The following is a 26,931-nucleotide window of genomic DNA, read 5'->3' as shown; positions in this document are numbered from 1 at the left end:
TAAATGTAAGAAAGTGTAACTTCTTCCACATGTTATTTTAAACTGGTAGCAACCGTACTTTCTGAAAAAATAACTTGTATTACTTTCATCATAATTAAATTGGTTTAGTTTGTTTTCACTTGTAGGCCTATCCTGTGTAAAGAGAATGTTGAAACGTTCGTTTGCGGCATAAGCTTTTGACCATATTTCATTGCTTACTTGATTTTGCACATTGGTTGTGTATATTGTTTCTCTAATTGTTATTAACATTGCTATTAATATGTTTTTCAATTATGTTTTGGTGTTGTATCAGTTGAGCTCTTTTTAGTGAAGCAGTATAGACACAAATCCCAAACGTAAATGTAATTTTATTTTTTAAATCAAAATGTTCGGTATCAAGCAATGATTCTAATGTTGCTTTACGTGTATTCTCCATAGGGTATTCTCTCTTTTCCTATAGTGCCGCTTCCGGTGCCCGTACCCGACCTGGATAAGGTATACAACAGTGCAACCCCCTGGTTCAATCTGTACATTTCCATGTGCAGAACCTTGTTTAATTCATGCAAGGCTTAATTGGTATAGCATGCATATCGTCAGTGGAGTAAATGTTTTTGGAAAATAATTCAATTTTGTTGCGATTATGAAAAAGGAACAATTGTCAATTCACAGTGGGTAATAACTATCTATTTTATGCTATTGGAATCAGATGTTGTTAAAGTGAAATCATGTATGTTCTATTCTTGCTTTATAGCTACTCTATTAATCTCAGCAAAGCAGCACATTGTGTACATGTATCAGTTCAACGTGTAATACATGGCACAAACCCAGTGAGTCCCCATGCCCACTGTCACCTTGAGGGGACGGCCCTGCTGGCACCGTGGTAGAACAGTGTGTGGACCCTGCTGCTGGTCCAGCTGGCACATAGATGTCTGGTAGAAACATGCAACTGGACTGAAGGCTTTTGGAATGAGCTGTACAATCGAAAGAAGAAAACATTATTACTTTCATTCGAAAATGAACTCTGCATGACAGCTCTCTGTAGAATGAAACCATCCTTCGGTCGGTAAATTCAAAGTGATGAATAGTGGAAGCTCCACATTAAAGCACTGACAAAGTGAGAGATTACCAGAGAGCTGAGAAACCCCGGGCTGACCTCCACCAAGAGGAGGGAAAACTCTACCCGTGATATATCACAACTTGGCAAGGCATCAGGGTTCCCACACTCATTCAAACAGTGACATTTAAGGACTATCTTCATGGAATTTGTGGGGGGTTTTCTGCTTCCTGTGGAGTGTTATATAGGTGTATGTATGTTACTGGTCTGTAAAGCCTAAAATCCAAACGTTTCTCTACCCACACTCCTGCATGAATTGCCTCGATTGGACTCCTTTGTTTACTTCGGTAACATAATGACATCCCTATGTAACAGTTGCGCTTCTACTGGCTGCTACTAATAGATAGGCTATTGGCTAGCGCTCCAACACACTCTAGAAAGATGATAGGCTGGACATCGTTTAGTGGTTCCCCAATCAAAACACAGCCGGCTAGCTAACCAATCAGAGCAGACTGGGCTCTGGTTTCAGACAGAGGGTGGAAAGAGGTGCTGCAGCACAGGCAGGATGAGAAAAATAAAGAGCTTTTTGAACATTAAGGCAAGTAAACATGTCACAGTAGAGGCAAAAAACACAAATATGAAACCTGAAAACAAGCATAATATGGGCCCCCTTTAAACCAATTTCTTTTTACAAATTCCCCCCCAGAAATAAGAATGAACGACATAAAATAGAACATTGTTGGTTTAATTTTCATGATCAGAGTGGTTCCAATTTTCCATCAGACTATTCATGACATATGAGACACACATTCAACTCTTACCAACAATGACACTGATTTACTGATGAATTCTATGATTTGTGATCAGATTCTAACACGTTGATTACAAATAATAAAAAGAAAAAACATTTATCAAAACAATTATAATTACAAGACATTCCAGTTTTCTTGTGCTTCACTAAAAAATGAAATCATAGTCAGAAGAAACCGATCTGAGAATTGTGCAAAAACCTATAATTATCACATCACTAGAAATGTATCACACATTCTAATCACTGTAAACAACATTATAAGAGGATGTGCTCACAGTTAGCAGCTCTAATCTGTATGGCACCGGAGATCATTCAGGGTGACCATTATTCATTAAGAAACCTGGTTCATCCTCGTCATTTTTGTATATACAATAAAAAAGCTGAGCATTTTCATTGTTGTCTTTTACAGACCATAAATGCCTCAAATACATTTTCTCTGCAATGCAGAAAAACACACTTGGAGATAAAAGCAGCATCAATTTCTATTGTATAAAATTACCCTAAACAAGTCACATGACTCAACTCATGTCAGTAAGATAAACAAGTCACCCTGTTTCCCAAAGCTTTAACCAACACCTCGCATTGCAAATAAATCTCAATAGGCAAAATCATTAAAATAAAAATAAAATGATTTGTCATAATATTACATTATATCATTTCATAGCCACCAGGCCTATTTATTATAACTAGTTTGTGAGAAAATAGAAATGTACAACGTATTTCTTTTCTAATTTAGACCTATGGCACAGGAAGACAATCAAGGATCTCAAGTCACACAACATAGGGAGACATTTACAGGAGCAGGAGACAATATGGCAACGTTTGCAGTCAAAGTGCAGAGTCACAGATGATGAATAAGGGGAGAGATGAGGTACATTTTCTCGGCCATATTTAGGAGGCACTGAGGCATCACCATTGCTAGGAACACGATGAGGGGAAAATACATCAATCTTTCTCTGGAAGACCAAAAGGAAACAACCTGGTTTAAAAACAAACTGGAAAGAAAACACACCAAATGTGTTGATGACCGAACATGTCTTTGGGTCTTAACTCAGGAGGATGTGGGTCTTGGGGTCGGATGCTAACAAGCAGAGGAAGGCAGTGTGATGGAGTCTGTCTGGTAGTGTTGTTGTGATCATTACAGCTCAGAGAACGAGCCAAAGGTCAGAGCCTCTTTGGATCGGGAACAGATCAGCTGATCAGAAACCTGCTGCTCAGTTTCCGGTGTAGAGATCCACAGTGCTGGAGCTCAGGCCCCGGCTCTCCTTCAAATTACGAACTCCCCGAGTCTGATGGGGAAACAGGAGAAAAATCAGAGAAGATACAGGAGGAGACAACATGAAAGATAGGACATAACCATTTTAATGATATAGCAAGTTACAATAAGCAACATTTCCGCATTAAAAGCACTAAAAACGAATAAACCCATGTTATTTATTTTACTGAATCGTGTAACATCATTATTTTTCCCAAAAATGTCAAACCTAAAGAAATCTGTCATTTGAATCAAGGTAACAGTTGTTTTTTTTGGTTGGTGCCCTCATAAGTGGATTTTCATCCAGTTTTAAGCCACACTTTTAAAATCTCTATTGTTTTTAGCTATATATCTGAACCGGGTGAAGGAGTCATCATCGGGCACCTGGATCTTATGTTATCAGAGAAAAAAGCTGAGCAAAGTAAAGGCTCTCTGCCCCCCTTTGTGTTGGTGTTTTTTTTGTGGTGAAGCTTTATTTATTGTTTTTACTGGTTTATATAACTGGCTCTGTTTGGAGAGGATACCGCTGCTGTAAGAACCTCCTGGACAAGAAACACCTAACGAATCCTAACCAGGAGAAGCTCACTGAAAATGGGGGTAAAGACCACAACTCCCATGATCCTACACAGCTTCCCCCTCCATCTTTTGTTGTGTTGATTGAGAGACCTCTAGTGGTAGAAAATGGCAACCTGTGTTTCAGAGAGTGTAAAACTGTTTCTCACCTGGAACGGGTCATCACTGGTTTTGTTCAGGTAATTCAAGGAAGCAGCGCGCTTCATGCTGTTGAACAAACATTACAAAAATTATGTTAATACTGTATCCTGGGTTCAAGTGCAAAATAAGTATCCATGGAGCTTGAACTACTATTCAAATTGCCTCAAAACCACATTGCTTATTACTGTCTGCTACCCATCGTTACAGAGAAATCCTGTATTCTTACTTGGTGCTGCGAGGCTCAGGCGGCCCGTTGCCCTGCAGTTTCTTCACCAGCAGCTCGCTGCTGCGCCGCAAGACGTCCCGGAGCTTCCCCAGAGAGCCGCTGCGCTGAAGAGCCCCGCTGCCGTCCTGCAGACAAACACAAGCATCAGCACAACCATTCTGCACTGAAGAGACAAGAACTCACATCTGCAAATCATTATCCTTTTACTGGATGTAGGCCAGTCCTGTTGTGATTGGCTGGTAGCAGCAGCCAAACAGCGTGGTGTCTCACAAAAAGGGGTTTACACATGTCATGAATTATATTATTTAAAGAGCAATTCATTAGGTGATGAAATATGTTGCTGAACCGTCTGCATTGTTAACGATTGCAGGCAATGCTAGCATGTTTTCACTTTCTGATAACTTACATTCAACATTACCTAATTGTAATGATTCATTGAGTAAATGTTCTTCTCAAAAGGTACACCATTATAACAAACTGTAGTCACTTCAGTTTGAGTACTGAACTCATTGTGCTCCAGCAAGTGTGCTGTGTCATTTCCCTTCATGCTGGTAAATTCATCTTTTTTTTTTTTTAAGAAACAATGCCAAAATAGCATTGTTTTTTAAGAGTTTTATTCAGTAATATGTTAATTTATTTTGTCTTTCATGATGGCAAGAATATCTTTGGGTTTGGGTTCATTGGTGATTAACTTGGGCTGCTGGATTTGTCACTTTATTCAGATTTTTTATGAACAAAATGAGCATTTATTTAGTCAACCAGCAGATTAAAAGTGAATGAAAATATAAACCTCAACGTTTTTTCATCCATCAATCCATTCATTTTGGAATTATAATGCTACATATGAGCTGTCCTGCATAGTGTGTGTTTATTCACTAACTGACCAGTAAACACTGTTAGCGTAACACCCATAGCTTTGGTGGAATGCATTCAAAACAATGTATTAACTTTGATTGTATTTTGATAATCATGATGCAATCAGGCATATCACCAGCAGAGGGCATTGTGGGTAAACCAGAGGATTTATACAGGTATTGGACATTTCTGTTCCACTGAGCAGAGACTCAACACAATGATCGGTTTCCACTGATCGCACAATACCACAGTCTTCTCGGTGCAGAGAAAAAGACAAAACTCCACAAATGAAAAACTTTTATTTGAGAATACCAACAAGTGTTGATGCAATAATCTTCACAATGCAGAATGGTAAATATAATGCAGTCCTACTTATACTAAGATAGTGCTTATAGACTTTACCATTAATGTAATTCCACTTTGGGAAACTGAAGTCACACTATATATATGTCAAGAATAGACAGTTCAATAAATAAGCATTCCACTAACACAACAATATTGTCATAATTATGTGATGTACATAGTCAATTCCTTTTGTTCAGTTGCATTACAAGTAAAGGTGTACTCATTGGAAGGAATGAAGAATCAAGTAGCATACCGAAAAGCCGTATAATGAATACACAGATCTAGAAATACAGCCTACACTTTTTAAAGAAGTCATTTTACATTCAGTTAGTTAAACATCTGAAATAACAACATGTTGATCTTGAGGAAACACTCGCACTGCACTTTTTTTTCGGTTGTCTAAAAACATGATTCACCAGAGTGACAATGTTTACTTTGCAAACGACTGTGTAATAAAAACAAAAGGCAACACACTCCATTAAGCTTTGTGTTCAAAATAGCCAGAGTGGACTGTACCACCAACACATACACCATCACACACTAAACTACTGTGGAATCCAAAGCTTCTAATACTGCACTGACAAATGAAAAGGCAATTCTGGGCATTTCACAGCCATTATCTTTGATTTACTAATAATAAGCAATCTCTCAGGTGGCCAGTGCTCGTTGGTCTCTAGCGTCGTATTAGCTTTACAACAGTCGCTAACATTGCTAATTCCCTTTGTAAATGTGAGCTACTATGTATATATTGTTCAAGCGTAGAGCCTGCGTGAATACTCAATCAAACCAAGGACACCAGAGAGAGCGACTTGAACATGAATTGCCATGGCAACAGCTTGCTGTGATCTGACAATTTGCTTTCGACTGATGTCGGCCCTTCTGGTCTTTTTCACACTGCGGCACTGCTTTAATATTCAGCCACAAAAGAATCAACACTTTAAAAAAATTTCAACAAAATGATACAAATTAAAAAGGAAATAAATCTATAAAAAAACTAAAATGGCAATGCTCCCTTCTCATTTCAGATGTTAAAAAGAAATTAGATATTTGGATTAGCATGTGAAACTATACAGTACCATTTATTTCTAAGCTGCTTAAGCGTTTGATCTCATTATTGGGAAGAATTAAAAACTCACCAACGACTAAAAGAAACTGAATAAAATAAGGGCTGAATACAGGCAACAGTTGGAAGCTAGCTTTGAGGTCACCTTTCATTTGTTGTTAAGCAGATTGAGATCAAATCACAGCAGTTTTGATTTACATTGACTCTATTAACCGTTACTTCTGTGATTTCTCTAGTCAACACCTCCTCAAAATCATCTTTTGCCTTCTTCCAATAAATAACCTTCCTGCTCCCCTTATCCAGCCAAATACATCTACTATGCAGCTAGGAAAAATTACAAATGTGTGTTGGAGAGAGGAAGAAAATGTGCGAGTGGCTTCCTCACAGGGAAAGAGATTTCACACACAATGATTTGTTTATGTCACAGAGAGAGAAGAAAAGCCTTTTGACACAGGGTTAGTGAGAGGAAAAGGATCGAGAGTGAAAGGAAGAGAGAGAGCCGAGATGAGAAGACCAAAACGTCCCAGCAGGGTGGGGGGGCAGAGATGACAGCCGCGAGAGGGTGGGGGGGGGGGGTGCTTTCTGTGTCTCTGCTGGCACCGGGAGGGGCAGAGGAGCTGTTGCTTTGTTGGGACAGAGGAGGCCAGAGGGAACGACAACACACTTCCTTTTTGCTATTGTGTTGGGGAAGGAGAGAAGGATGGAGGAATAATCTTGATGGCTTAGGCCTGATAAGAGAGAAAGAGAGAGAAACAGACAAAAAAAACGCACACATTGTGAGATTAAGAGATCAGGGTCGGGCTGCCTACGCTACACAAATCTGAGCTTCATGCCTTTTCTACACCTAACATCTATCAGTTTGACTAATTGCATGTGTCTTTACTTCCTGTAACTTTACCTTCACACCCTGTTTAACAGATTTGTCATTCTTAAGTTAGTTATGTCGCTTTTCAACGTTTAGCTTTGTACATATTGTTAATAGTATTTAATGTTTGCTTTGGGGTTCCTTATCATTTTCACATTGACCTCAGTGTCCATAAAAAGCGCTGTTAGCCTAAATTGAAGAAAAGCACCCTAGAGTTGACGAGGAGAGCGGTCTGCTTTATAAAGTTAGCCAGGTCCTTCCTCTGAGAGCTTTCACCCATCCCAGCAGATGTTGAGCTTCGGGAAAAGTGGAAGGTAAACATTTGAAGAGCCGTAGAAATTCAGGCTGTTTAAACTACCAAAACATTGGTGTTACACTAAATGACTAAATGACTAGCTAATGTAGCTAACAGTTATTGAATGCACTGAGGTGATTATGAAAATGATCCAAAAACACTATATACAAAACAAATGATACACCAATAATATGTACAAAGCTAACTGTGTAATTGGAGTAACCTAATAAGGATGAAAAAGCACTGATGTAGAACGGTCTATCCTGCCCCAACTGTTCTGTATTAACTCCAGCTTGGGGTTTGATTACTTTTTCTAGAAAAATCAGGGATCCTATGCAAACAAGGATGTGAAAATCCATCTCTGTGAGACACTACAGCTCTCTGAGGATCTGCACTACAGGGTGGGTCAGTGATGCAGTGGGTTGGTGTTTGCAGTCACGGTGACTCAGCTGTTTCTCTCCTCTCTCTGGGTACCACTAAAGCATTGGCACACTGCAGCCAGCCAGTGACTGTGCACTGCAGACAGGACATCTGCAAGCATCAGCAGAGAGGGGCATGCTGGTATTACACTGATCTCAAGAGGGAAATTATATTCTAGAACATCTTTGCCTTTATTGGAAAAAAAACAACCTAAAATTGAGTGCTTTATCTGATGAAATATCTAAAATCCTGCACTTGTTTCGACCGGTCCTCTGTTCCCTATCCTTTGACATTAATCATATAATAACTATGACACTACATACCCAACCCGCCCTAGGAATGAGAGTTCAAGAGGGAGAGTACAATCCACCGAGTGAGAAACAGTACATTTGATTGACAGGCTGATTGGTTGTCATGGCAAGAGTTATCAACAAGGTAGTAGGTTAGTGAGTGACACGTAGAAACAGAAAAAAGGAAAAAAGAGGAAATCTAGGAAATCATGCAAACAGACAGGCAGCACATTGAAGCATCTAGCCGAGAGCGCAAAGCAGACACACACACCAAGTCATGCAGGAAGAGACACGCACATACTTCAGATATTACCGATTAACCTGAGCATCTCCTCAGTTATACTTTCACTTGTTCGACACAAACTATGTGAGCTCTATGTAGAGTTTATAGCTGTCAGGTGAAACACTTCTATAGCCTCAGTGACTTCCAGAGTGAAGACATGTTTGGGCAAAGCTCTACAGCAGCTGAGTGATAGTTCTGACGGGCCTATCACATCGTCTCTATCTACACACACAGACAGGACTTTACAAGCCTATTCTAACACACAAGTTGTAGTGACGTATGTTTGCAGCTTTGTAAATGAATGGATTGATGGAGTTTGTTAAGCAGTCTTTGAGATAAAAAGCTCATGTTTCGTGACACATTTTAGACAATCTTTAACAAGCAGGAGTTTATTTCGCTGTTTGGACTGTGTGCCTTTCAATTCTACTGCTGTGGTTGTGACATGAATAATGAAATGCTAGTACACGCCGAACATGCCATCACGTTTCACAAATAAGGTGCACGTTTGGAAATGCGAATGCCGTTGCTGGAGTGAAGCAGTTTTGAGTAGCTGTGTGTGTTATACATATCAACATGTGTGTAGAGAAGCATCACATTCACACAAAAGCCAGCAAACTAAACCCTATCTTTCTGATCAAACGGATGGTTTGGATTTGTTTGAAGTTGGGTTTTAAGAGGTTCTTATCCATAGTCAGTATTATCTACAGTCAGAATCACAATCAGACCAGAGTATCAAGGAAACAAAACACTGCTGTGGACGGGGAGAACTTATTTAAGCTACCTTAATATCAGATTTAGGACATTTTTGACTCCCTTTAGAAATGGGAATTGAAGCCTCTATCCTGGCTCGCTTGAAATCCACCAGACTCCATCGACAAAAATAGTCATTTTACCAGAATGATGCAGATCACAGAAGTTGCTTACCTACAGATGCATCTATTGGTTATTTTGTTTGTGTTATTGTGTGACATGGCTGTTTTAAAGGGTTCAATTCAGCAAAGTCACACAATGACACAAAGCAACTAACCGATGAAAGCTGTGGGCCAGCAACTTTCCTGCACGGGAAAATAGTGCTTTTGTCTGGTGGCTTTAAAGAGAGCATAGAAAAAAGAAAGGGCTTTCTTTCTGCAAAGTAAAACAGGGGAAATATTCTAAATGAAACGTACAATAAACTGACAAATAATGTATTGCTTCCACAGCAGTATGTTGTAAATTGTGTAATTATTTAAACATTTTTTGATTATTAATATTATTTTATGCTTCTTGGTTAATATTAAGCTGTCTTTGGCTGTAACAAATGCATAGTTCCCCTCTGTGGGACGAATAAAGGCATTCTGATTATTACTGAAGGTGATACTCTGACTATAGAGAAGTATTTCAAACAACCCTATTTCAGAAAATCCAATCTATACCTAAAGAGAGCGGCAGATATTAACAGACATTTATCAACCATGTGTAAACACAGTAAACACATACGGTCCATTAGTGTGCATGTTAATGTTGAGTCCAGCAGGCTGCCGTAGCTACATGCATGTTTGAACTGGGTTTGGTGCCGTGAAGGGTGTGGCTGCACTTTAGTGAGGGAGGGAGGGAGGGAGGGGGGGGGCACAGGCTCAGACGAGGCATCACTGCTGGCACAAACCTGCACTGTGCTTTATGTAAGCATCACCAGAGGGCTTCTTTGAGCTGGGACTCAGCTCTTTGCTAACAGTGTTTATTTATCTGCTGCAATGAATGTCATGCTTCCAGCTCTGACCCCTTTATTAAAAAGGAGAGTGGTGACAAGACCAATGGGACACGCTGTGCAGAAATAAAAGCCCTGCGGCAAAATGAAACTAACGATTGTTGAAACACAGCCAGAGTGGATGGTATAATGAGACAGTTAAACAGCAGCATAAAGAGCTGCGTATCGACTGCCCAGATCAGGGAAATGAACTTCCAGAATATTGGGGAAAGCTGCTGATTTTTTTTAACAGCGGAAACATGAAAGGATGCATCTTTGTGAGTCTCACAAAAGCAGATAAATATTTCATGTGGTTGCCAGGGTGCCACAGAATGAGCGAGTGCCTTTTTGTTACCGCTCCACTTGTGCAGAAGCATTGCCAGCAGAACGGCCGCTTATTAAAACAAGACACTGGGACTTCACTGTCAAGCAATGGACGACACAAAACATGAACATCTACTCAGATGCTGTCAAAAACAACGGGTTCGGCATGCCAAGACACTCAATCAGCTTTACAGTTTTGGATAATCAGAATGACCTCACGAGAGGAACAAGGCACGTCTACAAGGAGGCTATGGACTGGTACAGAGACGGTGAATCAAGAATTAGGAATAGGCAGCCATTTCATCTATAAAAAAAGGTCACAAACCTTTTATATAATGAATTAGGTCACTCATTTGTAACTTGTGATGATGTGCAACACTGACATCATGAAATAGGTCATGCAGGAATGACTCGTTTGTTTGGAGCGAGGGCTTCCTGAGCGGAGCATCATCTAGAGGGGCTTCTTTCCTGGTACAGGAGGCAGAAGAATCTACTTCCTGTTAAACCTTTGCTCTCAAACCCTAATAGAAGCAGGAAGTGTTTCAATATGTTAACAGAAAAGTAAACCTACCTACTCAGCAAGTCTTTTGACTAATAAGCGTTTTTTGAACGGAATCACTTAAATCTACACTCTGAATTTTTGGATTTATTTAATTTTAACAGAATTCTTGAATTTTTACTGTATTGTGGTTCAAATCATTGAAAAATAATATTGTAAAGCTAATCAATATATTATATTACATTTGTATTATATTGCCATGGTCTCAAAATGTCATATTGTTTTTGACTAGGATGTTCTGTACCAGTCCACTCTCTGTGATCTCCACCTTGTTTCCCCAGTGAGGCGTACGACTGTGTGGACTCTTTAGTGGATTTGTACTCACCCCATTCCAATCGGCCCCCATACTCACTTCCTCTCCGGTCTCAGAGCCACTCTCATATTTAACGCTGCTCAGGCTCTCCCTGCTCCTCCGCCTGTCGCCGTCTGTATCCTTCAGGATCTCCACCACACGAGTCTGGTGGATGGGGTCGATGCCCTGATGGGAACAAAACACAAGTGCCACACACAAACACAAACATGCAGTAATTAGAACTAGCTCCGAGGTAGGCATTAGCTGGTTGATTAGGATGAGAGTGTGGAGTTACATGGAGGTATTAAAGGGATTTGATGTTGTCCGTCTCTTTAAATTAATCACTGTCACAGTGGCAGAGACAAAGGGAACATTTGAAATGTCTGAAAGATGGGAGTGGTGTTAGGGGTGAGAGGTGGAGGCTCTACGGGGGCCATCGGTGAGAGTCAAACCACTTACTGTGTTGCTCTGGATCCATAGCATTGTAAAGAAAGGGAAAGAAACATCGTGAGATTTGGGGGACATATTTAAGCATTGACATAAACAGGACACTGATAAGTAAACAGGTATTTTGTCTGTAAAGTCAATGAGTGCTGACCTGCTTGCGAGACCTCACAGCGCACTCCTCCAGGGTCTCAGCAGCCTCCAGCTTGCCCTGCCGGCGGTACAGGGCCCCCAGGTTCCTCAGGGTGGTGTTCACTGTCGGGCTGGACAATGGGACAGGCAGAACAATATTTACCCAAAGGTGAGGAAACTAAAACCGTTCACAACAAAGCTTCCGGTCATATGACTACGGAGACTTTACCTAGAAGGAATTTGATTTATCCTAAAGACGAGTTAAAGGATTTTAAGAAGTTCTGGAAACTTTTAGTCTCTCAAGTTTCAGAGGGAAACACATCTCTGTGTGGGGTTTCGGGTAGGAGGTGTTGTGTTATTCTGTGATATATAGGATCATTTTGTAGGTAAAGTTAAACAAATAACAGTATCATTAATTCATTATTTCGATTTTTTAAACTAAATAATTGTTAGTTTTTCGATAATCTTTTAATTATTATTTAGTGTTCATTATTATCTCTTTAAATCATATTTTTAAGAGTTCTTTTGACAAATATAATACCATGAATTGGTGTCTTTATGTTCTCTATGCTTGACTATATCATTATTTTTTTATGAATATTAAATAAAAAGGTAATTTAAGTAACATTTTAAGTAAAATTATTAATTTTGCAAAATTAAAAGAAGGAAAAATTAAAATACTGTAAAATAAAAAAACATTTCTACAATATATTAACTTCACACATTTATAAAAGAACACATTTGAATAAAAGTGAAGAGACTAATCCCTGGCCTTTATGACATGTCTTTATTTCTGACTTAAGCCACGCTGATCCCGCTCCGCCTCACCTGTTGACTTTGCAGGCCTTGTACCAGCCTCCGTACTCTCCGTAGGGAGTGTTGTCTCTGTGCTTGCCCTGGAAGTAAATAAGGGAGGAGAGGAAGTGAAAAGGAGCGTGACTGGGAGTGGAGGTTAAAACTGGATCAGCTGCATTTCCCCAGTGTTTACATACAACTACAATATGCTTGATGGAGCTTATAGTGTGTGTGTGTGTGTGTGAAACACACTAATAAATGATTGTATTTCACTATTCTTTACCATGCTACAGCACTGTTGTATTTCATGTTGCCAGCTACGATTTGACACATTTATTTAATTTGCTTGAAATATCTTTGAGGATAACATGACAACCCCCTCACCTTGCTCTCCTCTCTTTCCTCTGCATGCATCCAGATGGGCTTGTTCTCAGCTGCAGACAAACACACAGGAGAGATGGTCTACACACGGTTCAACAGGACTGGAGAACAGCGGCTCGACCTCAGGATGTTTCACAAATTCCACCAGGAACTATTTACTATATACTTTTTGGATTGTTTCTACGCATTGTGCTACACAATATCAGAAGAGGCTCGTGACTCCTGGCATCTGCCACCATCAGTTTCAAGATGGAATTGAAACATAACACTGGCCCAATATTACTGTACAGTGGTAAATATGACTATAATCCCTGAGATTATTTAAGAATGTTTGAATTTAATATTTTTTATAAATATTATTTTTCAGATTCTTCATGAAATAAAATAAGAAATGGGACATTATATCTCAATACAGAAGGCACTATAAATGCACTTTGTTATAGAAACAATGACCACCTTTTTCAGATACGAGTAAACTGACATTTACACGCAACCATTTCTACTTACTAATGCACTGTTTTCATTAAATATGCCATTGAAAAACACAAACATAGCCTTTTTGACCCGAAGATAAAAGCATTTAACACCATTTGCTTTTGATCAAGTATAAAGCATAATTTCCTTTTCTTTCCTTCCCAGGGACAAACTGTTGCTGCTTAGCGTTCCTGTTCCTGCTTCACTTAACCTTCAACTCCAATCTGAGAGCTAATGTCAAGACAAGTGACTCGTGAAAAAGAAATCTCTCAGAAAGAGGAGAGATGCTTTTGCTTAAAAAGCGTCAGAGCGCTTCATTGTGCCGACTTTCTTTTATTCCCTTTTCAAAGCACTCGATCTCCGGAGAAAAGCCAACAAGCAGCTTCACTTAAACCAAAAGAGAAGAAAACTGCCAGAGTTCTTCAGACAAGTAAACTCTTTATTCTTCAAAAAGTTTGTTTTAGATTCTCTGTGTCCTGAATGGAGAAGGTTAGAACATCGTCCACTTTCTAACCATCTGTCCATCCCTCACTCCGCTCGCTGGGGTGAGACAAACAGTAGATGGAGGATAAGACAATAGTGGAGGACAAAACAAATACATAATCTATAAAAACATATTTGACCCACCACCAATTTTCTAGGGACACATTTGTTTTTCTATTGTGTTGATTGACTCCACCACTGCAATATAGAAGTAAACCTTTGAAAAGAGTGCTGCCTTACACTATAATCTACAATATCTCTGATGAGACCTTACCATCAACAGATCCAAACTCTTTCTCATGAGCACGAGTCAGAATCTCTTTGTACAGAATCTCAGCCTCCTTGTATTTCCCCTGTTTGAGGAAGCAGGACGCCTGAAGAAGAACAAAAAGAGAGAAAGCATATTTGAGTTTTGAGGGATTCACAATGTGCCTCCTGACAACAGGAGAATTGGATCTGCATATTTCCCCAAGGCGCTGTGACTCAGAAAGGATGGGACCGGACCTCAGAGGCTCCCTTACTGTCTCCATACAGCCTCGCCTTCATCAGTGAGACCGGGTAGAAATATTGATACACTCGAGTATTGCCATATTATGTTCTGTGATACCGTATGGATTCACAATCAAATCAAGTTTTACTTATATAGCACATTTATAAACGATTTTTGGTCGAGCCAAAGTGCTGTACATATAATAAAAATAGCCTACAGTAGAGACACTTTACAGCAAATACAACAGCACAGATTGTTCAGAATATCAGTATGAGAAAAACGACACCCTCTATCCTTAGACCCTCTGTCCTTAGACCCTCACATCGTACAAGGAAAAACTTCCAGAGAAAACCCACAGTTTAAAGGGAACATGGGAGAAACCTCAGGGAGAGCAACAGAGGAGGGATCCCTCTCCCAGGACGGAGACAATAACACTGTTGGTTTGTTAAAAGTTTGTTTGGGCAACCAGTGCTTTTATTTAAGTGATAGTGTTGAAAGGGGGAGACGGATGGAATGGCACGCCACAATTGGTCCCGAGACAAATTTGAACCTGGGTCCTTTGCAGAGGGACCAAGCCCCAGTACAAGTATGTGGATAACTTACTGTACTTACCAAAATAGTCTTTCTAAAGAATCCTGCAATCACTTTGGATTCATTATATTTGTTGTTGCAAATAGATAAATGGTTATTCCTTAGCTAATTACGGCCCAAAGGTAGTGTGTGGGATCCTACTATTCGGATGCATACAATGTAAACAAATGTTTTATTAGTATGGTGTGATTGATATACAACTGACCGTTTCCCTAAACTACAATTATTTTGTCTCTTAAATTGCAATATACCCACTTGCTTTAAGTAGCACAATATATATTGTATCATAACCATTAAATCATGATAAGTGCCACATTATTGCCAGTACACAGCCATATTAACGAGGCTGCTGTTGTACTGAAGTGTGACATTACATAATACGAACCTTCCTTTCATAACTGTTGTTTTGAAAAAGCATGTGTTGGATAAAATAGTCTCCCTTTTAAAATTCTGGTGCAGTGAATATCTGAAAAACATCATGGTTTTAAAAGATATTTCCAGTGGAAGCTTGGTAGGCAGAGAGCGGTAACAGTTTACACTCGCCCCCACAGAGACACTCTGGCTGACAGAACAGATGAGTCATTAGCTCACAATATAACTAAGCTCTGCCTGTGTTTATCTTGGTACCTTCACAGCTCAACAGGGACTCCAATTCTTTTCAAAGTATAGCAAAGCACAATAAAAGCAGATGTAGTGGTTTTAACGTGTCTCTCACCAGGTTGTTCTTGGTCTTGGCCACGTTGGCATCGTCTGGCCCCAGCCTGCTCTCGTAGATCTCCAGGGCCCCGGCAGTAGTAATACTCCACCTCCTCGTACTTGCCCTGGTTCTGGCAGAGCAGAGCCAGGTTGTTCAGCTGCTTGGCCACATCTGGGTGGTCCTTCCCCAGGACCTGAGGGAAATCAGGGAGAAATAAGATATCAGTTTGTGCTGCTGCCTCAAGGCCGTTAGCTTTCTCTCTGAATGTCCCCTTTATTTACAGCTTGCAGGAGATCTATTAAAAGGCTGGCAGATCAATAGAGAGGATAAAGAATAAAGCTTTTTAGGGAAACTCATTGCGCTCTGCTAAGCGCTGTCCCTTTGCCTAATTCCTGCTCTCCATTTTCATCTATGCTCTCAATTAAACTCGTTCGTCCGTCCCTCAGCGGAAACTTCACAGATAATTTAAGAAAATAATTTCCCTATTTATAGTCGCTGGTGTTAGAGAAGCTCGATCTTACATTGTGGAAATATTACCACTTTGAATGACTTTAATACAATGAGCTAATTGTTCACTGGCAGCGAGTGGATCTCCTGGTGATCCAGGGAAGTGGCCTACCTTCTCTCTGATCTCCAGAGCCCTCTTGCACAGCGGCTCGGCCTCCTTGTACTTCCCCCTCTTTCCGTACAGCACAGCCAAGTTGTTCAGCGTCGCAGCAACCTGGATTTACAGGAAGAGAACACATATATAAATGAGGCTAATTCCTTTATCTGTTTTGTTTTTGTACTGGGATGTTAGCCACCTGGATGACACAGGATGGTAGTAATAATCCTTTGGGTTTCATTATTCTGTATCCAGGAACAGACTGAGTGGCAGCAGTAATAACAATATGAAGCAAACAATGTGCTGCAATAGCTTCCTGTATGCCTCACAACGCAATGTGTTGCCATAGTGTAAATCATTCATACAGATCTGTTCTCAGAGGCTATGGAAAAAGCACAATTTAATGTTTAATGTCTCACTGCAAGCTCATTGTGGTTTAGTTGATGCTGGATGTAAGAGCAGCCATTCAGCAGCTGTGGTTGATTCCTTAAAAGCCTGCAGGCACAGGTTAGAAATCCTGACGGCACAGAACAAAAGGTACAGTAGACTGAGGTAATTGCCTCTCAGTCTACAGAGTCATGTGCAACAATAAACCACCACCAGGTAACTAATCTGATCTATGAATACAGTACATGTATGTCCCCATGGAGATATGGTTGCTATGAAGATGGTGGAGTCTTACAGCGGGGTGATCTTTGCCCAGGGTTTTCTCACGGATGGACAGGGCATCGTTGAGCAGATGGGCGGCCTCTTTGTATTTGTTCTGATCCCTGAATGAGAAAGAACGGTAAAGCATGATGAGTGTTTGTCGTTTTTGCAGTAAAATAGGAAGAATAACTAGCAAAAGCTCATATTTGAAGGCATTTCCGACCTGTAGACCAGGGCCAGGATGTTGAGCATGGTGGCCACGTCGGGGTGGTCGTGTCCAGAGGTCTTCTCCAGGTCCTCCAGAGCCTGCTTGCAGAGAGGGACAGCCACCTCGTAGCGGCCCTGGGAGGCGTACTGGATCACCAGGTTGTGCAGGGTCCTCAGGCGGGCGGGGATCTCGTAGCCCCCCTGCTGAGCCGCTGCCACCGCCGCACTGTTGTGTTGGTGCTGACCTGTGGGGGGGGGGGGGCACAGGGCAAAGGTCAGTTTGGACGTCAAAGAGAGGGAAACTCAGACCTGATTAAAACTCCATTTGCAAACCTGTGTAATAATTAGATTATGGGTTATAATCCAATAAGTATTTATTGGCATGACAACATTATCCAACCCAGTGCACTGTATGGATAGTCATATTCATTTATTGAGAGAGGGGTGGGACACTAGATAATCAGGCCTAAATGAGGTTAGCATTACAGCTAAATATGCCAGATTTCCTCATTCAAAGCAGGTGAGCTTATGGAAACATTTAATTGAACATGAACACAAAATTAGACATTGTCCCGTCACCAAGTGTGATTACTTTGAGTCCACAAAATCCTTATTGCCTAAACATTTTCTTCACATTATATAAATCCTTTTTGATTAACATGTTTTTTAGCTCTTGATGACGTTAACATTATGGCAGCAAACTTTCTTAGAAGAATTGTCATAATATGATGCTGAAGGGATGGATCCTGTTCTCTTACTTCCTTGCCCGTGCTCCTCCTCGTCGTTGGGGAAGAGGTCGTCCAGGGAGTCCTTTGGCGTTTCTCGGTCCTTCTCCTCCTGCTGAGAGGAGAAAACAAACCTGTCAGTCATGTTAACTGACAGCAACCATCTAGCGGCAGTCTTTAAATATTTAAGACGATATGGCTATCAAGATAACTATATCTCATATTCAGAAAAGTATGCCATTGGTGGTCATTTGTAATCTGTGTTTCGTGTCATTTGAGAAAAAGACCAGAAACGCTAAGTGAGAAATATGATATATTTTGGTTCATGATGATACCCCCTAGTTTATCATTAGTTTGACATTAGGTAACTGCCTATGTAGATTGATATTGTACTGTGTGGAGATCTTTTGTTATTCAGATACAGCTATTCAAACCTCACAGAAACAGTGGCGTGTGTTCTATCAAATGTCTACATGAGATTTCAGTTGGGCTTTAACACAGAAGCCTGTTATATGTTGAAAATGAGAAAACCTGATTCCAGGAGGAATTCAGGTAATTGTCAGGATGGCTTCCTGCAATAGGCAGCTAGGGGACACAGGCAAACACAGCCTCCTTCTGTGACTAAGAATACGGTCAGAATATGCAGCAATTTCTCTGAACTGCAAGGCTCATTCCAGGAAGCTGTGATTTTCTTCCTGCATCAGATATAATCCACTGTTTGCTGCCCCTTGGAGTCATTTAGGCAAATTCATACTAAATATTCCAAGTAGGATCAGGCACTGGATGTGTACATTGTTTTCTGACTGTTTCTGTCCCATTCTGCTTATAATAAACAACAACTGCATAGGCCGAGAAATAAAACCACATTCTATCCCGTCAATTGAACTCTATGCTTTTCATGCTAAAGAGGAATAATGTATTTTAAAGGATCCTGCACATAAAACATGGTGGAAATGAAATAAATAAACTATTTCAACCCAAGTAACCTAATAATACAGCTTTCATGCATCGTTAACAACATGTCTTACAGTGGGCGAGACGTCCTCGTCGTACTTCTTGAGCTGGTTCATGAACTCCAGGTGCTTCTTCTCCTCCTCCAGCTGGGCCACGCTCTGCTCGCTCTTCTGCAGCTTCTGCTGGGTGTTGGCCAGCTCGTCGCGCAGCCACTGGTTCTCCTGGCAGAGCCTCCTCACCTGCGCACGCAGCTTCTGCTTCTCCGACTCCACCGCGTTCAGGTGGTTGGACAGGGCCATCATCACCTGCGATAGAGACAGCATTCAGGAACTGTGAGCATTTATCGGAGACAAAATGTCACAGCGGCAACGCAGGAGAGGACACACTGAGGCTGAATGAATCACGATCACCACACAAACTCGGTTTAGAATGAGGAAGCAGAAACTCACAACCAAAAGACACATGACTCGGTGGATTAACACCAATTTACTACATTCTGTTCAATCCAGGCTGAAGACTTTTTCAGTTTTTTTGCTGCCCTTTATTAAATCAAGTAATTATTCAAATCTTACACGGCACTGTTACTTTTATTATAAGGTGTAATGTGTTTTATTCTGCTTTAGCTCGTTGTTATTTCTGTTCTCTTGGCTCTTGAATGACTGTAAAGGTACTTACATGTCATTGTATGCGTTTACTTTAAACTACGTTGTAAAGCTATGAGTGTTTTCGTAAAGCACTTTGAATTGCCTAGTTATTGAACTGTGCTATAAAAAATGCCTTTACTTTCTAACACTCTGAACCATTCTCTCTTTGTCTGCAGTATTGTAACCCACCTAGTTCTCTCTTAAGCTCATATTATTCAGTCGACCAAACAATATCTCACCTGCGCTTCTCCCAGGCCCAGCTCGATCATCTCCACGGACTTGCGGAGCAGGTTGGACTTCTCGTGCACCAGGTTGGCCTCCTCGTCCTTCTTTAGGCACTTGATGGTCTCCAGGAGGCTGTGGAGGATGGAGTTGTGCTCGTTCTTCAGGGCCTCCAGACCCTGGATCACCAGCTTGGTGTTGGAGATGATCTCTTCCTGAGTAAGCTTCTCCAGCTTCTCTTCTCTTGGATACACCATGATGGACATATTCTATGTAAGATTAGGGAAACCTGAGAAAAAAGGAGTGGAGAACGACTGTTACAACAGGCTTGCTCACTGGACACTGTGGGAACATTTGAACGGTTAAAAGGACACGTTTGAAACGGTCTTCTGAAGATGCAGCTGTGCTTATTTAACACTTTCATTCACAACAAAAGACACAAGAGCTCGGCGGACATGTCTTATTCGTTTTCCTCCATTTCATTCAAAGTATCTTCAATTCCAAATGATCTTCACCACTATAAACCATCTGAAGCATTCTCTGCAGGGGTGAACCGACGGAGTCCACTCTCCACTCTCTGTTTAAAGATATCAACGTCTGAGTGTGTGAAGCCTCGCCCCGGTGCAACAAGTCATTTCTTTGCTCCGCTAGCATGATCCACTAGCAACGAGACAGCCATAAAAAGGTAATGAACTCACGGTTTATCACGAGGGAGAGGAGAGATCTAAACTTCATGAGTGGGTAGGTCAGTCATCATTTTTTGAATGAAAAAACCCCAGAATGAATGCAATACGATAAGAAGGAGGGTTGTTATAAAACACATAAGTTATGCTCTGACCAAAGGAAAAGTGGTTTAATGAACGTACACACACAGAGCATGTGTGTAACATCTGCTGTACGCGTTAGGGATTGCCGAACACTCATTGAGTCTGTGGAATATCTTTTGTAGATTGGAACTTTTATGCAGGACCACAATACCTAATTCATAACGATATTATTACACAAATCGCCAAATATTGCACAAATATTTTGCCATTTCGACACATTTTGGAATAACTGTGCAGCCCTAGTTGTGAGCATAGCTTGCAGAGTGACAGAGGGCGCACAGATGCTGCAGTGCTCCTGGTGCCAGCTCTTTATCCAAACAGAGGCCTAGCCGGCTGCATGACTGGCTGGAGAGTCAAGGAGAGGATGACATGACAAAAGCCTATCTCAGCAGCTGGTCCAGTCGCAGGAAAACTCCAGTGTCAATAACAGAGTGTGCTCTGTAGAAATGCCAGACCTTTGGGTGGGTGCATGGAACATGTGCCATTTTCCCCAAAGAGACTGGAGACAGCCTATGACTCACAGAGCCACGTCCCCGGTGGATACATCAGGGTAATGTCGCTGCCCTTCCCACTGGGCTGCAGGCAATGTAAAGCTAGTGCGTTCAGTATTTCTGCAGCAGGGGGAATAAGAGGTTATGGAAGAGGGGCTTGCCGTGCTAAACACCAGCTGAGAGCCATCTGCTAAGAGAACAAATAAACTACACCATTAGAGAGCCGCTCCCTGCTCGGCTACTTGCATTTCCGCAAATGTCTATTCTATCTACAAGCAGTGCATAAAAGAACAACATCAGCCTAACCTGAGCATAACGACTACAACAAATAGATATATTCTTAGGAATGTGACAACAACAAATGTAATAGCAGCCAAGTTTAAACCTGTGGTTGAAAGCTGGAATTAACATAGCTACAAAAGATGTGAAATGATTTTCTTAATATTCATTGGGTTAAGAATGAACATAATTAGAAATGGCTGTTGGAATTGCAATTATTTTCATTATATTCAATTCATCAGATTATTATGAATACAATTAATGGATTAACGTTTGCCTAAAAAGCTTTGCAAGTCCAACTGTCCAATAATAATAGCAGCGTTAATGGCTGGCCACTTTAAGTCGTTAGCTTTCCGACTTCTTACAAAAGAAAAAGGGTTTTCTGGTGCATCGAGTTCAGCTGACACAAGCATCTGCAGAAACAAACACAACTGCGGGTGTTGCTAGTATCCAGTCATTAAAGAGGAAGCTGTGCGTGTTGCATCATGTGTTCACAGCAGGGCAGTCAGGGGAGTGTCATTTATGATGCTAATACGAGCACGCCGGGGCAGCTACTAAAGTGAACTAATGACCAACTGGATGTCAGATAGCCGGTAGATATGATCGGGATGACACTGGAGCCTGTGTACGACCAGCTGGAGGATCCGGAGAGGAAGGAGAGGGGCAGCGATCAATACTAAAAAGGTATCCGGTACCCTACCAGTACAGAGCGAATGGGAGGATACAGCTACGATGTGAAAGGACTTACTCTGACTAAAAGCTTTACTTTTCTTTGGTTCGTGACCCCCCTTCCTTAAATCCAATGAAGAATACAAAAAATGCATATTGTTCGAAGAAATGGCCAATGTTTTCGCACACAAAGAAACACTCCTGAAGCCTCAGTGTAGTGATGGAAAAAGTGAAGGGTGGAGTAAGCTTGATGCAAATCTGCTTGCATCTCGTTTAAGATGTTAAAAGCTTGAGCATTGCTGATGGATTCATACAGATCACAGTGTACACGGTGCCCAGAGGTGACTTTGTGCACGTCTCCTCTGCCATTTACTATTTCCTTGCACAATATATACGATGATCTCTTTACAGGAGCTACTGGAGGAGCAGTAAAAAGCTAGTTCGCAGAGACAGCCAACCTCTTCAAAGAAGCGTTTCCTACATCAAATGACCCCATTTTAACCAAACAACATATAAAAGATGAATAGTTAACATGCACTCGTTCTGAACCACTTCCACAGATTGCAGATCACCACATTTCACCTGCATGGATGTCTAGAAGAAGTGTGATCTCATTGTTGCTCTGCATTTTAAAAAAACACATAAAATATCAAATCAAATATAGATATTTCAAAAGGAAAGTGTTATGGTAAGAATTCCTTGTAAAAGCAAACCTGTGACGGTCGTTGGAAGTTCATGTTAAGTACACCAAAAGCAGAACTACCAGAGGGAGGGCTTACAATCAGTGACATAGTCAGCAGACAAGAAGAAACACGTTTGGGGAGAACTTGACCACAGGCAGCACATAACTGAGGGCCATTTTGTGCTGTCACTACTTTACATAACAGTCCATCACATGCTTTAAACTAATTCAGCTGAGTAGCTGACTCCAATTTGCATTTGCAAAGATACGACTGTTGTATAGAAGTTTGAACATTTAGACTCGTGACTCTATGATCACTAGGTTACAAAAAGGCAACAATAAAAGTAAAGGTTTATAAAACCCAGGTTTTGCTTTAAGAAATGTCACACGGGTGAGAAGTTCTCTTCACAATGCAGCCTACAGTACTTTTCTCCTCGGAAGGGTTTGGTGCCTAAGCTCTTCCCTTCCATGAACATGATTTGAAATGACCTCTTTGAAAGATCAAGCATGCTCCTGGATTAGACAGCTTTTTACCCAGTACAGTCGCTCAGAGCCTCAGCAGTTAAACGCCTGTTTGGATGAAAGGCCTGCCTAGCTGAGAGCATGAAGTAGCTCACAAAGAGAAGAAGCGCTTTCATGTCAGTCAGTGCAAAAACAAGCAGCTTCGCCTTCGTATCATTCACCGACACCTGTATCATCGACTGTTGCTTTCCTCAGGCTGCTGGAGTTCATATGTTCCACGTCTTTAAAGAGTTGTGATGAAGTCCAACAGGCTGGTTTCTTAAAGCTGCCCTTGAATTCATCTTTAACATTTACTTTGGTGGTGTTCCATACAAAACATGGGCATCACAAGATAATAATACATGTAGCAGCTATAACTAGTTAGAATACTAAAATACACTCACCATGAACACATCACACTTATAAACTACAGGTCAGAATCATGTCATTTGGCCTTTTATCCAATAGACCTCATGACAGGGTACAGGAGTTATCCGGATCAAGTGTTAGTCGTGTTCAGCAGCAGCCAGTGAAGTAGCCATTAAGAAGACATGTTCACTTCTGTAAACACAGGCACACCAGAGGAAAAGCCTTTTAAATAAATCCCTCATTCAAAGCCTATCATTATATCAGAAGCCGGTGAAGATGAGACCTGGTGCATTAAGAGATGTTTGATTATACAGATAGGATCAGTTCAGCAAAACGACCTATTGTAATCAAAGTATAGCCTTAGGATGAAAAACTATGCAAAAGGGAATATTACAAAGGATCTAGATATCCATTAGAAAACCCCCTAAATGCCTACTAAAGGTTTAAGCCATATATGAATAATGCCGTCATTGTTTGGCCACAGCTTGCTGGACCAGGAAACTAACCTCAGTTTCAGTGGCAGATCAGAGTCTCATACTTTGGCACGCTGAGAAGCTGATGAAATAATGACTCCTCCTCCAGCAATAGCGCTAAACGCTGGCCAAGTGCATTATAAAATGACTGTGCAAATCCACAGCGATCCTCCTTCAAATGAAAAAGGAAACCTTCAGGGTGCCAGAGGCAGATGGAAACGAGAGAGGACAGGGATGAGAGAGATGAGCGCCGATGGTTGGGAGAGGAGGACGGTGCTGCTCGCGGGATGACGGGATCACTGCTCCGTGAGAATTAAAATCAACAACATGAGCTCAGGGCGCACATCGAGAGACGGCCCCGCCCACAGCTGGAGGAGAGCAGAGGAGGGTGGAGATGCAGGTCTGATGGGGGAGGGTCACATCCTGATCTAGACTCTGCTCCTTTGCACGCATCAGACACAAAGGGATGGATCTGATGAGACTCAAAAGGGTGACACTATTTACATGTTACCATGCAAGCCACTGCAAGGCCGGCACCTACTGTCTCATTGTACTACAACAAGCTCAATACATTCACACCTTAGGACCAATATAGTTTCTGATAAGACAACTTTCACTTATAATCCATGATCCAATCATTTCGCTTTTACGATCCAGCTCATAAGTGATGGGAACATTTTTAGGCCACCAGACAAAGGACTATTATATTTTAGAACATTTTCAAATGTATAAACCTCTTAAGGGACTTTAAAGGCTTATTGACACAGCAGTGATTTAAGGACTATCTGGTTTCTGATAACATGATTATACCAACTCATATTAGCCCCTAAATATCTGGCAATAGACCACCTTTGGTTTTATGAGGGAAATCAATCCAGAGTAGTGTTAATGCATTCCCAGATGTTAACCACACCGAAAGGCACCTCCACTGAAGCAATGTTTCTTATTCAACTAGTTCAACAATAAATCATAATCTCCTATGAAGCAAAGAATCTTCAAACACCACAATAGCTAAATGTATTTTTTATAAAAACACGAACACATTGTTACAATAACAACTGAATAGACATGTCTTACTCTGACATTGTTTTGATGAGGTGGATCAGGAACTGACTTGTCATATGACTCAACCTTGCAGAAGGATCAAAGGTCATGTCATATTGCAGCAGGAGTGTTTGCACATCCAGCCCAGATATCAAGTTAGGAAAGATAGAGCTGTGTTTATAGAGAGAACTTTGCCATCTCTCTCTCTCGTGTTTGTCCACCCAGAGCTCCACTCTTCATTAGCCTCCATCTCCACGGAGGCCTCAAGCCTTACATGATCACGTCTCCCTTTAGAAAACACCATCAAGCTCCCTCAGGGCCTCGTTCGCCGAATCCTTCCCTACCACTGCATTACAGTCATTCAAATCGATTGTGCTTTTGGAGAGGACAAACTGAAGGACCTGTAATTGCGTACATAATACTGCCAAGTATGAATCTTCCTGACTTAAGGGCATGATGAAACCACTAAATACTACTTTTTCTTTTATACAACCGTATCGAGAAAGCTGAGCTGGAAATACTTCATGAGCAAATACAAAACATAGCACAGGCTGCAGAAACAGGCTGTTTGAGAGAGGGTGTGGTGCTTGATGGAATTCAAATGATAAAATAATAGGGTAGAAAAGGGAAAACAAGACAGACTATGGAGAGTGCATCAACAAGCCAGTGGACAATGTCTGTGCCATCTCCCTTGATAAACATTTGCTGTCTATTTGATGAAGTTTGACACGACCGGATCACTTCATCTTGCTCTGTTTACTGCACAGCAGTCCAACAACACTGTATGGATCACTTCCAGACACAAAGCAGAGCCAGCCAGCCATCAGGGAGGGTGTGGCGGGGTCTGGGACAGCCAGGAGGGAAGTGCCACTGTCACTGCCCACAGTCATCAATCACTCCACTGAGACCAGCTGCGAGAGGGCTGCTCCCCACTAATGGTGGGCTGAACACTGCCTGCATGGATTTTGCTAACGTTACTGATGCAGAAAAACTGACATGGGAGTATTGTTGCAGTGGAACCTGTACTTATAACACTCACGCAGATGTACAACGGTGTCGCCCTGATTAAACACAAAGCTCGACATTTGATATAATGACGTGGTAGCTACATGTTAATGACTTTGCACAACCCTAACGAAAATTGAACACAAACAGAGTCTTCTGAACATTTCCAAATGAATCCCAAACTAAATAAAATGGTCTATCAATTAACTCCATCGGTGATCATAATTAAATTCACATTTTCATTTTGTTTTGACTTTTGTAGTGCAAAACGGGGTTTATTATTCTACATCCATCTACAGGTTTTAGTATTAGCAATATGGGCATATGTTGCCTATTATATAAACACGGGTAGATTAATTATAATGATATTGTAAATGCTCATTGAATAAGCTACCCCACAGTGAAGCTTGCTTTTTGATCTGTTAAGCGCTCTGCTTAGCGACTTTGATAGCTAGCTCCGGCTAACCAGCTAGCATCACCACTCCCTAGCTGCTCCTGCTGTTCAAACCACCACCTTAATCATTTATATACACGGTATTTCACAAATATCGCTTAAATACACGGTCACATAGAAGCTTCACACATTTATAATATTAATTAGTGAAAGTGCATATATTACTTACCAAGAGCTAGGACTGACGGCTAGCTCAGCCCCTTTAAATCCAAAATGTCTCCGACACCGCAATATTCTCCCAGAAGGCCCTGCGGCTGATAAGGTGACGTCATGTTTTGTTTTCGATCCACAGG

General features: G+C 41.1%; 1 protein-coding gene across 1 annotated transcript; it reads right to left on the bottom strand.

Moving 5' to 3' along the window:
• Window positions 1-1,757: 1,757 nt before the first annotated feature.
• klc1b (kinesin light chain 1b) lies at window positions 1,758-26,900 on the bottom strand. Its single transcript, XM_034240639.1, is given in 17 exon segments — window positions 1,758-3,133; window positions 3,822-3,879; window positions 4,040-4,164; window positions 11,387-11,539; window positions 11,952-12,060; window positions 12,758-12,825; window positions 13,109-13,158; window positions 14,337-14,436; window positions 15,859-15,927; window positions 15,929-16,033; window positions 16,460-16,561; window positions 17,127-17,214; window positions 17,316-17,544; window positions 18,058-18,139; window positions 19,053-19,283; window positions 19,862-20,133; window positions 26,808-26,900. Coding segments are annotated over 16 exon segments (1,893 nt in total). The 5' UTR covers window positions 20,111-20,133; window positions 26,808-26,900; the 3' UTR covers window positions 1,758-3,058.
• Window positions 26,901-26,931: the final 31 nt, after the last annotated feature.

The sequence above is a fragment of the Gymnodraco acuticeps genome, unplaced genomic scaffold (assembly GCF_902827175.1).
Source record: "Gymnodraco acuticeps unplaced genomic scaffold, fGymAcu1.1, whole genome shotgun sequence".
NCBI classification, from domain to species: Eukaryota; Metazoa; Chordata; class Actinopteri; order Perciformes; family Bathydraconidae; genus Gymnodraco; species Gymnodraco acuticeps.
Note: the sequence above shows the minus strand (reverse complement) of the source record. Positions and strands in the feature narration are given on the sequence as shown.